The 12,548-nt window shown below is 36.0% G+C and overlaps 1 protein-coding gene across 1 annotated transcript in view; it reads right to left on the reverse strand.

Annotated features, from left to right (window-relative positions):
- LOC138704993 (inter-alpha-trypsin inhibitor heavy chain H5-like) overlaps positions 1 to 9,553 on the reverse strand; it is a 69,855-nt gene extending 60,302 nt beyond the window's left edge. Inside the window, exon 1 of the mRNA XM_069833510.1 lies at positions 9,392 to 9,553. Coding sequence (XP_069689611.1) covers positions 9,392 to 9,502 — 111 coding nt within the window. The 5' untranslated portion in view covers positions 9,503 to 9,553. The remainder of the gene's footprint in view (positions 1 to 9,391) is intronic.
- Positions 9,554 to 12,548: the final 2,995 nt, after the last annotated feature.

Genomic DNA, 12,548 nt, shown 5'->3' on the forward strand with positions numbered 1-12,548 from the left:
ATACATGACATTATGCTTAATTATAATGTATAATTGCGAATTTAGGAATATAAGATATAGTAAACATAACCTATAATATTTCCATATGAATGACAGGGCATTGGAGACCACTAAAATTAGGCAGAAAGGGGCAACTGCTACAGTAAACATAACCTATAATTTCAATATATCTAAATATTCGTGCGGTGCAATTGAAAATTATTGAATCGTGCATAAATGAATGTACAAGAATTTCGCAATATTTAATCAAAATAAAGGCAGGTAGATCTATTACACATACGAACAACGTAATTTTCACACCAAAATAATATTACACCTTATTAGGCAAGGAATTATGTCTGAAGTGTCTCCTAATCATTGTTTTAAATTTTATTAATGCAATTACACTACATGTTACTTTTTATGCATTCCAATTAATTTATATGGTTGAAACACCGCCCTTCGTGATCTGGTTAAGCAAGTCACATGGTCTGCCTTACGGCCTGTATTAGATCACAATGCCAGTGACAGTCTATTGTTCCTAGTACACACAGCGCTCCAAGCGGCTAGCAACTATCGCGAGAAATGCAAAAAAATCACCCCAAGCTTCGCGATTGTATATACTAGACTGTGGTTTGACTCCAGTGAGTGAGAGGGTGGGGGTTTGGGTGAGGTAGGTAGTAAGGGAAATGCATAGCTATCATTGCGAGCCACAATGTGCTCGCGAGTCACATTTTCGCCACGGCTGGATTATGGCATTGGCTTTTCTTCTCTCTTCAGATATTCCAGACACATTCGACGAACTCATTGAAACTTTGTCAGAAGATTCTTATCCGATTTACAACTGATTCGAAGAAAATTGTATCCTCCATCGTTTTGGTCAGTGAGTGATCAAGTGGACACAGGACTTCCAAGAACTCAGAATAAAGTTGAGACTTGGCAAAGAAGACTCGAAACCCTGCTTGGTAAATCTCATGTTGGCGTATACACAATGGTAAATGAAATTAGAAAAGAATTCAGGTGAAAAGGAGAACCGAAGACATTATGCGCGGAATGCCTGTTATACGCCTCCAAAAAAGCAAAGCAATAGTTCATGTCGGTTGTGAAAATAGAATAATTCTTAACATCTACTACTACTGTAGGTTATATTGGATTTCTTGCGAGGAATGGTTCATAATATTCAATTATAATTTTACATTTTTTCTGTGGATTGTTAGTTGTAAATTTATTTTTGACATTTTAATTTTCAAGTTTGGATAATTTATAGTCTAATAAGAATAGGCCTAGTAATCATAATTATTTTAAAATAATTATTGTCAGTTACTTCGCAAGATAATTATAATACACGACGCACCTGAAGTTCACTATTGTCGGGAAATTCTGTTGTCGAGCAATTCTGATTTCCGGCAATTAGTGTCAAGCAAAGTTGTGTCGGGCAATAGAACCAGATCCTATTTAACTGCTGGATTATCTAGCGTCGATGGAATTGCTGATAGCAAAATGGTATTTGGCGAGATGAAGCCGAGGATTCGCTGTAGATTACCTGATATTTTCCTTACGGTTGGGGATAACCTCGAGAAAAACCCAACCAGGTAATCAACCCAAGCGGGAATCGAACCCGCACTCGACCGCAACTCCGGATCGCCAGGCAAGCGCCTTAGCCGACTGAGCTACTCTCATTGCAAGTTATCTTGAACCTTACATCCCCTAAGTCTGTCTTTGGAACTGCTCGGTACGGCGTGTACTCATCAACGTAACGGCACGGCAAGGATGCCCCTCCCTCGGGTAAGGTGACTCTTTTCAAAAAACGTCGGTTCTTTTACCTTACGGCTCCCAACAGTAAAAGAACTTGGTTCAATACAGACATCATCTTCTCTCGATACTCCGGTTTTGAGAGGAGAACATAGTTTCGTAGCAAGCTTTAATTAACCTGTAATGAGTAAGTATTTAAATATAATCGTGTGTACACTCCTCTCTCATCCGGGCTGAGGACCGGCAATGGAGAAGTTACTACAGCTACTTCTGTACATTAATAGGCCTGCATGACTTACACCTTCAGTTAATATGTACATATTCTTATAACAATATTTTACAGGCTTATTATTTGAATTTACATTAATTTACAATTATATACAATCCATATCCCTATCATTGCTGCCATCATCGCTTGATCCAAAATTAATTATTTCGTCAATGGCATCATCCATTCGGAATTATCTTCTTAATCGTAGGTACTACTTTCTGAACACGATAGAATTCTTCGATTGCATCCCGAATAACATGTTGATCGAAGTCGTCCACTTCAACTTTACACAAGTCTAATTCTGGAATGAAATAATATGTTTAGTAGAACTATAAGAAAATAATAACTTACAACAGTAATTCATTATGTAACTCTCAATACACACACTATTGTACATAACTATTATAGCAATAATTTCTAAACATTACATACCTATTCTTTCCCGCAGTAGTGTGAGGTTCATTCGGTTGTAAATCAGCATTATTTTTAATTCTCTTCACGGAACTAATACTTTTGCCAGAGTATTTAGCCGCTCTCTCATATTCCTTAGCAAGAGGTTCCAGCAAATATTTGTTTAATTTTTCCTCCTCGCAACGCTTAATTTTATTATATTTGCGATAATTTCTCTTTCTCGGCTATAGATAACAGCGTTACTTTTTCTCCGCAGTGGTGTGATTTCACCATAATTACTACCCTGTGGTTGCTGCTCCATGTTAACACTACTGGTACGCAGTGAAGGAAATAGTTCTATGTTTCTTGACAAGAGATTATGCTGCGGAGCATGCGCAAACAACTCAGTTGGCTCCACCCGCGTTACGCGCTTCCTTCCCTCTGTCCCTCTGTCCCCGCTCAGAAGGTTCAAGATAACTTGCAATAACAGTACCCGGTGGCTCATTCGAGTCTTCATTTCAGTAGCACTCATTTTCAGCACCGGTTCTTTGTACATAAGTTGCACCTAAAGTGGAATGTTTACTAAAATTATTAATTGTTAATTTTATATAAACACCTATAGACCCTAAGTTCTAAATAGAATTTTGTAAAGAACTAACTCTCTCTTTTCAGCACCTAGAAATCTGTTCCCTAGTTATTACACAACATTTCACTACACTACATATTTACAGTGCACTTAAAATGTTTCGGTGACGATATACATATAGTCTGGGCCAATAACTACGTTCCATGAATTAGGAACGTTCATTGTCCCCTTTCTTTCTTTGAGCTTCGAAGCGTTAGACCGTGTGATCTTTGCGTTAAGACATTACCACAATATGACTCAGCTGAGCAGTAAAAGAGCAGTTAGTTGTTTACCTACCTGCTTCTTAATCCTCTTTTGCGATTTTCTGAGAAAACCCATTCGAATCATGGCCAGCGTCGCTGTCGGAAGGAATGTCATCCACAAGTTCGTATCTGCCCTTCTCTCGGTGTAATAGAGAGGCAGATACTAGATACTATAGTATAGTGCATTTCACGGATAGAGCTGTTGTCCTCAATAGCGTTAGAATTCTTGGAAAACTCCCGTATCTTAGTTTCTTAAGTTGGAATACTCAAATCACACACACACATGTAAAATAGTTTTTATGAAAATTCACGCACTAAAAAGAATTCGAAATTTCCTTCCGTTCGTCCTCAAGAAGAATTTAGTACAATCGCTCTTGATGCCTCATTTTGATTACTGTGATACTCTCTACACTGACCTTAACATGAGACTGACAGACTACAGCGTGTTCATAATGTATGTGTTCGATTTATTTGCAACGTCCGTAGATCTGACCGTATCACACCTTCACTAAATATGCTGTCCCGGGCCCGTCTCAAAGAGCGAATAACAATTCACTCTCTCTCTTTACTCTTTAATATTCTTTAAACCTCTAACCCTAGCTACTTAGCTTCTCGTTTTCAACATTTGTCCTCATATCACGAAATAGATACTCGCTCACAACACCATATCACACTCTCCATTCCTAAACACAGAACATCCTTCTACTCTTCATCTTTCACGGTCTCTGCAGCTCATCTCTGGAACTCTCTACCACAACATGTCAGAGACTGTCGGACTGTTCTCTTTACCAGCCGATGAATTTATTAGCATAGCCTTTTTATTGTGAATTTTATTTAATATTCGTATTTCTTTTCTTTTTTATTATTATTTTATTACATTCCATTTTGTTATATTCTACCTTACGTTTTCCATATTAACCATTTGTACTAAATGAGTTGCTTTTAGTATATTCCAATGCATTTTACTTTCTTTTTCTATTATTGTATTATTTTCATGTTGTTTAGTGTCGATTTTATTATGCTATCATTATTTTTTTTGTAATATGTTAGTATTCTGTTCTTTAACTTGTTGTTAAATTTTAACTGCTTGTATACTTGGTGACCTGGTAGAGTGTAAGAGAAGGCCCTATGTCCTTAACTCTGCCAGTATAAATAAAGAATTATTATTATTATTATTATTATTATTATTATTATCTATTGTGTACAGATGCTGCCGCTGTAACCAGCTTAATAGTTCAAGAAATTTGGTATGTATCGTGATCTTTTGAACAATGGAGTTTATAAGTGTAACTTTATCTTATGCTTAATTATAGCGCCTATTTAATTGGTGGAAGAGGGAAACATATTCGTTCCGACAGTAAAGAACTTATATGCCGGGTTCACGAGTATTTTTAGAAATAATATGACGAGCAAAGTGCGGTAATCATATGGTATCCGTCAGTAATGTGTACGAAAGAACTATTAAGGCAACTGGAATTAGTCAAAGTCCTTTGAGTGGAATTCTTAAGGGAACATAAATGATTTTTAAAACGTCTGCAATTTTCATCCAAAATTTGTTAAATTTAAACCACATAAAAATGCCTACAATAATCATCTGTACAAAATTTGATGTCATTAGGGATAATAGTTTTGAAAATGTATTTTAAATTGACATCATTAAAAGCCTCCTTGCGTCAAAGTTTAGAAAACTTTTAGTTCATGTTTGCTCAAAACCTTGAAAATAGTCACAAGATTAAAAATTAATTAGCTTTTTGAGCTCAGTCTAAATGGAGAGTCACAATAAATTTGGCACTTAATAAATTTACCATTACAGCGTATTTTATTCTAAGCATAAGATGAATATGCCCCAAAGGAACTTAATATTAATATTTCAAAAAAATGTTAATTAAATTTTATTTATCAACATTTAGTTCACCTATGTCAGAAGTTTCAGATTAACCTGACAATAAATTGCTTAACAATTTAAACTCAAGGAAACAGCATTCAAAAGAAAAAAAGAAAACACACAAACAAACTTTTCTTTCAACTCACTCACGCATCGTATGTTTGGCCATATTTGATCATATGGCTAAATAATTTAAAACAGCTTAAAATGTAGTTGCATTTTCTGCAGACCTCTGGAAAAAGAACTAGGGAAGAGACTAGTGAAGCGCTTTGCATGGAGTGTGGCATTGCATGGGGCAGAAACATGGACATTACGACGAAGTGAATAGAAGAGAATAGAAGCATTTGAAATGTGGATATGGAGAAGAATGGAACATGTGAAGTGGACAGAGAGAGAGAGTAAGAAATGAAGTTGTGTTGGAAAGAGTGGGTAACGAAAGAATGATACTTACAGAAACCGATCAAGAAGAGGAAAAGGAATTGGTTAGGTCACTGGGTGAGAAGAAACTGCCTATTGAAGGCTGCACTGAAAGGAATAGTGAACGGGAGAAGAGTTCGGAATAGAAGAAGATATCAAATGATAGATGACATTAAGATATATGGATCATATGAGGAAACGAAAAGGAAGGCAGGAAATAGGAAAGATTGGAGAAAGCCGGGTTTGCAGTGAAATACCTGCCCTTGGGCAGAACACTAAATGAATGAATATGTAGTTACGAACATAAAATCAAATACAGAGGATTTTACTACTTTTTCAGCATTATTTCACCATTATGTCCTCTTAAGGGGAAATAAAGGATTGAATTGAAAAGTCCAAAGAAAAAACGGCCACGGGTTTATTCCAAAACTAATATACTGTAGATAATTTCGACAACGATTCATTCAGAAGGACTAAGTGGTGACTTTGTTTCAACTAGTCAACATAAAAAATAATTAAATATTCATATCAATTAAAATGATACATACATGGTACATGAGTGTTCTACTAGGAATACGAAGTTTCTTTTAAAACGTTGGATAGTCCTCTCACCCTACTGCAAAACTCACCTGTCACTGGTTTGAAAATTCGGCGAGGCAATCTAGTCTATCCGTGAAACTCACTTTGTGTCTTGTTTTCGTGCAGTATGATGCCACTTGCCAGAACAATGACTTACTGATTGAAACTAATTCATAGATAAAACGGAGTGTACAAAAATACATTACCTGAGTTTTACATATTTTTTCCGCATTATATATTGCTTTTTATTTCAGCGATGGGTAGATCAACAGTATAGAAAATAAAACTATAGTACCTATTATATCCACCAGGAGTAAGAATTTGTTCGTACTGCATAAGTTTGCGGCTTATTCACATTACGTCTTGCACAGGTTTTATTCTGTGACTATATTTCGTTCGTTTCGCTATCAAATTCGGATGACATTGTATATAAAATTCGTTTTAACGTCCAATGGAAAAGTATTGCTGTGCTTGGCCTACCTCAACAACAGTATTGAATTTCAACTCATAATTATGTTGTTCTTAGGCATAATTATTTTCACTGTTACTGGTAATAAAATTGATACTTATTTTCCCTTGTCTATTTTACGAACACTCTATAGAACATTGTTGTTTAGTCAACTGTCCGAACACAGGTTTAAAAACTCATAAGTAGACTTCGTTGAATTGCCACACGCACCATGCAATCAGGTTGCCGATGTACGGTAGTATAGAAGAGGTGAGCGACCTCCCGGTCTCGTAGTATAAGCAGTTCATGTTAATAGTTCTGACCGGTCCAAATAGATAGAGCAGCTACAGCTAATGTATATCTATGTAAGCACTTGTTTTTGCATTACTGTGGTTGGAATAGTCAAAGCTTAACATTTGTTCAGTGCAGACAAGAATTCAATCAAACATACCACATTGAGAGTGTTGCTGTTCCAAACAATTGCCCCGTGAAATACCCTTACCCCCGCAGCCAGTCTTGACCCGTTGGAAAACGTGGTTGGGTGCTGTTAATTATTATGCAAAATATTACGGCAAAATAATGGAGATAATTGATGCATTGGATAGCGCAGATAGTTCCGCTATTGCAGCTGTAAAATCATTGCCTTCTGAACAGCTATTGGAAGATATTCTGGTCATTGATTCTAATTTTAAAATCGTGTCCAAAAGCAACATCCTATTAGAATCGTCTAAACTACAACTCTCAGAAGCCATTAATATAGTGTATAAAGTATCACAAACCGTTATCCAAAATAACAATTCACTAATTTCAGAAAAAGTGAAATGTAAGTTGAGAAACATTATTGCTAAAAATTCTGCCTATTTACAACTTCGTATTATAAATGATGTACCATCAGGTCACGACAAGACGTCTGAAATTGGTGTACTAAAAAGTAGTAATTTTCCGTTCTTCAAATATGCACCTATTACTGTACATTTTGTGATGTTGAACGTACATTTACCCAATATAAAAACTGTTTGAGTGACCATCGGAGGAGGTTCACTTTGCAGTCGCTCAAAATGTACGTAACTCTTTACTGCATATATTCAAGGATGATGTGAGTATATTACATTAAATTTTAAGAGTTAATATATCTCACTATAAAATAATTGTGAATTTACATTTTAGACATTTCCTACTTCAATAATCATTCATTATATTTCTTGAATGCAGGATACAGGTTTTATTGTAACCGCAGTATACTGCTCAGTGTTCACATCAGAAGTATGCTCTATCCGTCGCACGTCCCCTTCTCATACAGTCTATACCGCGTGCGTAGTAAACCTTACGATTCTCGTGGCAATTCCACGAAGTCTACTCATAAGTAACACCAATAAGGCATCACTCATGAGTAGAGGGTGGATGTTGATGACCTAAAAATCTACTTACAATGATCATTAAAATGAATGGAAAAATTACATAAAATTAAAAAAGGCATTTAAATACAGTATTATTCAACGTACTCGCACCACAACTTCTTAAAAATTAGTCACCTTGTTTCAATGACTGCCCAGTAAATCTCGGAGAGAGGAGGCAACTTCCTGAAAACTGGCTAAGATAAAGGAAAAGAGCATGCAAATATGAAGGGTTTAATGGAAAACTATAGATTTTAATGAGGATTTACAATGTGTTTCAATCGGTGGTGGTCCATGTCAGTACCTTCATTCTCCGTCTTCTCTTCCTTCCGGTCCTCACTTTTGTCACCAGACCTTTCAGATGGGTAAGTGTGAATGACAAAATAAATTGTGGGCGCAGCGTGCATTCTTGCAATCTTTGTGTTAAAAAATAGTGTCTACTACAGTAGATATCCCTTCCGAACCAAGTTAGGGACACAACGTCCTGTCCAGGACAAGGCAAAGTTCCCCCTCTTCCAAACAAATTCTGAAGAAACCCTCGTACCGACAAAAGAACAGTAGCGATCAAAGCCCTCACTTAAACTGAACTGTGTGTTACTTACTTACTGGCTTTTAAGAAACCCGGAGGTTCATTGCCGCCCTCACATAAGCCTGCCAATGGTCCCTATCCTGAGCAAGATTAATCCAGTCTGTATTATCATATCCCACCTCCCTCAAATCCATTTTAATATTAAAACTGTGTGTTACAAACTATAAAACTTAAACTTCACTCTTATTCACTTATTCAGTAGGTAATTACTACCGACCTATTTGCTTAGAAAAAGATTTAACAGACATATCGGTAAAGAAGAAAGTAAAATGCATTCCAAATGATCTAAAAGTTCTTCAAAGTATTAAAAGCGACCAAAAAATGCCAAAAAAATATAAAAATTACATATTACTTCAAAAACGTCTAAAAATGCAAAAAATGCAATATGAGAAATTAATTTTTTTCGTTGATATTAACATAGAAAGAATTTCTATATTAATAGCCATCGTTCCAATGTGAAAAATAAGAAACTGACTTTTCATCAACATCCGCCTCCTACTCATGAGGCAACTAGGCCAGGAGATAATGGGCTATGGCGGCCAGTTCCTTTCTCCCTCCAATGCATACATTGCCGATTAGCTACATATTCCACTAATCAGACTTCAGATGCATAAAAACAATTGTTCTTCCTCTGACACATATCGTCAAGTGAGATGTAGCCTACTGCCTGATAATAGATGTACATATCAGCCAGAACCTCAATCAGAGATATATAGAACATTAGTCGATAAAGTACCTACTGTGCGTTTAAAATAAATAGAGAGGTACCGGTATGTTGCTCCTGGCTGAAACATCTCACCTCGTCTGTGGCGGCAGGTTCGCGGTGCGGAGGGATGGTCCCCGCGGCGGCGGCGGCGGCGGCGGCCTGGTGGCACAGCAGCACGATCAAGGCTCCCGCAGCCAGCTCCATGATTGTGTCGACTGGCCGCTGTGCCTTCTGCACGCTTCTTATTACCGCGCTTCTGGCGTGATGCTCGGAATCCCCCAAGGGAATGCGCGCGCAAACGGCGCGATATGAATTACTTTACGCACCACATGAGGAATAATTTGACATATTACTCACTACGGTTTCAAAACTGGGCAGGAAACAACCCTACATTCGGGGAAATATTGTGTTATCATCGGACAGAAATGTTCCTTCCACACATAACCGAATTAAATACACCAAAGTTCTAGTTTTACTTTCTCATGCGAAGTAAAGGTTACCAGATTTTATTCCCAATTTCCGGGGACAGATATCAACATATTAAAAAACTACTTTTAATATTTTTGTTAGTGTGCCACCCACTTGCAGTGTTTTTACACATTTTAAAGAAGCAAAAAAATACTCATTCCATTTACACACTAAACATATTCATTCAACTTACCTACTATTTCAACTAGTGGTATTTTTCAGAAGAATGAATATATATATTTTTTGTATTGTATTGTATTTATTAACATTCCATGGTATTCATACATTGCTTCACAGCTAGAATATGGAACATGTCAAAAAACTTAATACTATTATAAAGTCTTAATTTATAGTCACAGTCTAGATGAAATATATACAGACGAGGTTTACAATAGTCTACTAGTACAGTGTTCCGCAACCTTTTTCTACTCACGGCACACCCTAGATGGGCCTAGACTCAACTCGGCACACCAAAATATTAATCCCCTCAAAAACATAATGATGTGACTCTATTAATATAATTACGTAGAGCCTAATTCATCAAATTTATTATTATTATTATTATTATTATTATTATTATTATTATATTGTTACAAAACAGAAATCGACTCTTGCATTTATTAACAATTTATGAACTTTAATTCACTGCAGAAAATAGTGAATTAAAGTTCATGTCCATTACTAATATTAAAGTAAATAACACTACTCATATCTTCAATGTGATACTTAAGGCCTGCTTAGCTGCACGCAGGTGGCTGATCCGTGGCGGAATTGTTAACAGTGCAAGCCTCATTTCTTCATCGATGGATTTGAGTCTCTCTCTCTCTGTTTTAATTTGAGTTAACGTCGAGAAGCCCAGTTCACACACATATTATGTAGTTGAAAATGGCAATAACATATTAACTGTCATCTCAGAGACAGCCGGATATTCACTCCTTATTGATAACCAAAATGTTTCCAAAGGCACTTTGAGAAGTTTTAATTTCAATGTTCTGTCTGCTTTTAAATCTGCCAGTTCCTCTTGTACAGTATATTATTCGGAAGATGTTTTGAATTCACAGTGAATGAATCACGAACCCAGTCGAAATCTTGAATATTCTCTCCAAATAATTCTTGAACTTCTGCTGCAAGATTACTAAATCTTCTTTAATGAAGTCCAACACTTTAATTTTAATTTTAATTTTTTATTAATTTTAAATAATTTTATTAATTTCTTACAATAATAGGTAAAAGTTCGCGTCACACCTTTGACTTTATTGAGGCACACCGGAACATTGTACTAGTACAACACAAAGTTTTAGTATCAATTTCATGAAGCGTCATTGAATGTCATGAATTCACCTAAAGAATAGAAGGCGTGAAAAATTAGGTACTTCTTTAATTTGTCCCTAAATAATCTTATGTTTTGAGTTTCATTTTTTATATCGATAGGGAGGTTATTAAAAATTTTTACTGCCATATAACGCACTCCTTTTTGATAGCACGATAGACTTGCCGATGGAGTATGAAAATAATTTTTGATGTGTATTTATGCTATGAACTGTTGAATTAGTTACAAAGTTTTCACGATTACATACGAGGAAGTGTTTTATCTCTGAATTGTTTAACAAATACGGAGCTTACTCTTGCTGCTGAAGTACGCGACCAGTGCTGCCACCACACCCCAAATTCCTGACAAGTCATGTTGAAGTTGGTTAAGATAGCAAGCGTGGCTCGGATATTTTATAATTTGATTGTGGATTTTTGAAATGTCGACATAATGATTCTTGAAGAAAAAACTCTCTCCACTGAAGCATTACTTCTAGGAATACACAGAGATAGTTTAATCAATTCAATCAACTTCTGTACTTGTGCAGAGGGAATTATTTTCTCAGAGAAATTTAAAAAAGTCACCCATTTTGATCAAAGAGTAAGTAGCATTTTCTAAATTCCACTTTCCTATTTTCTGTGAAGTCACGTAATTATTCAAGCAAAAAATTAATCAAAGAAATTATCTTCATCCAGGCCAAGTCCATCTATATTAGAAGAAAAGCAATGGACTGATTTCTGAACTTTCTGGAGGAGATCTCAGTAATACGCATTCCATTCTATATAATATCTAGTGCATGAATAATCCAGGCACTGAGATATACATTATTTTCATAAAACCCACAAGAGACACCCAGATTTTGTGTTGTCCAATAAGAACCATCTTCTTTTAAACATGCCAATATAGCTTAATTGATGACTGAAGAAACTTATTTTCTGTTTTGGAGTTAAATGTTTGATTGATCTTGATATTAGTATGCAGGACTCGACTGAAATTACGTCCTCATTTTCAGTTTTCATCATGTCATCATGAAAAAGTGGCAGAGTTGCAAACAAATTCATCCACAACAATGTGCAAGGGTAATTAAAACATTTTAATCAGTGGCGCCAACATTTGGAAAATGTTGGGTAGGCTCAAACACTTGATGTATAAGAGGTAGAAGTTAAAATAGATATCATAAACAATAATGATAAGAATAAGACAAATTGTAACGGTAGGGTCGAGTCCCACGGGCCCATACAAGTTGGTACCACTGAAAATTCAGGGATATCTGGGAATAAATTATTACTTCTGGGTACGAATTTTGTCCGGGGATAAAATGCAAAATTCGGGGACTGTCCCCGGAAAGTAGAGAATGTATTGTGATACTGCAAAATATATTCAGAATTTTGCATCCATTATAAGCTACCGAAAAACTGGTTTGAGCTTCTCGTCTGTCTGTCTTTTTACTGCAATTTCTACTAATTATTGGAC

Source organism: Periplaneta americana, chromosome 8 (genome assembly GCF_040183065.1).
Source record: "Periplaneta americana isolate PAMFEO1 chromosome 8, P.americana_PAMFEO1_priV1, whole genome shotgun sequence".
Taxonomy (NCBI): domain Eukaryota; kingdom Metazoa; phylum Arthropoda; class Insecta; order Blattodea; family Blattidae; genus Periplaneta; species Periplaneta americana.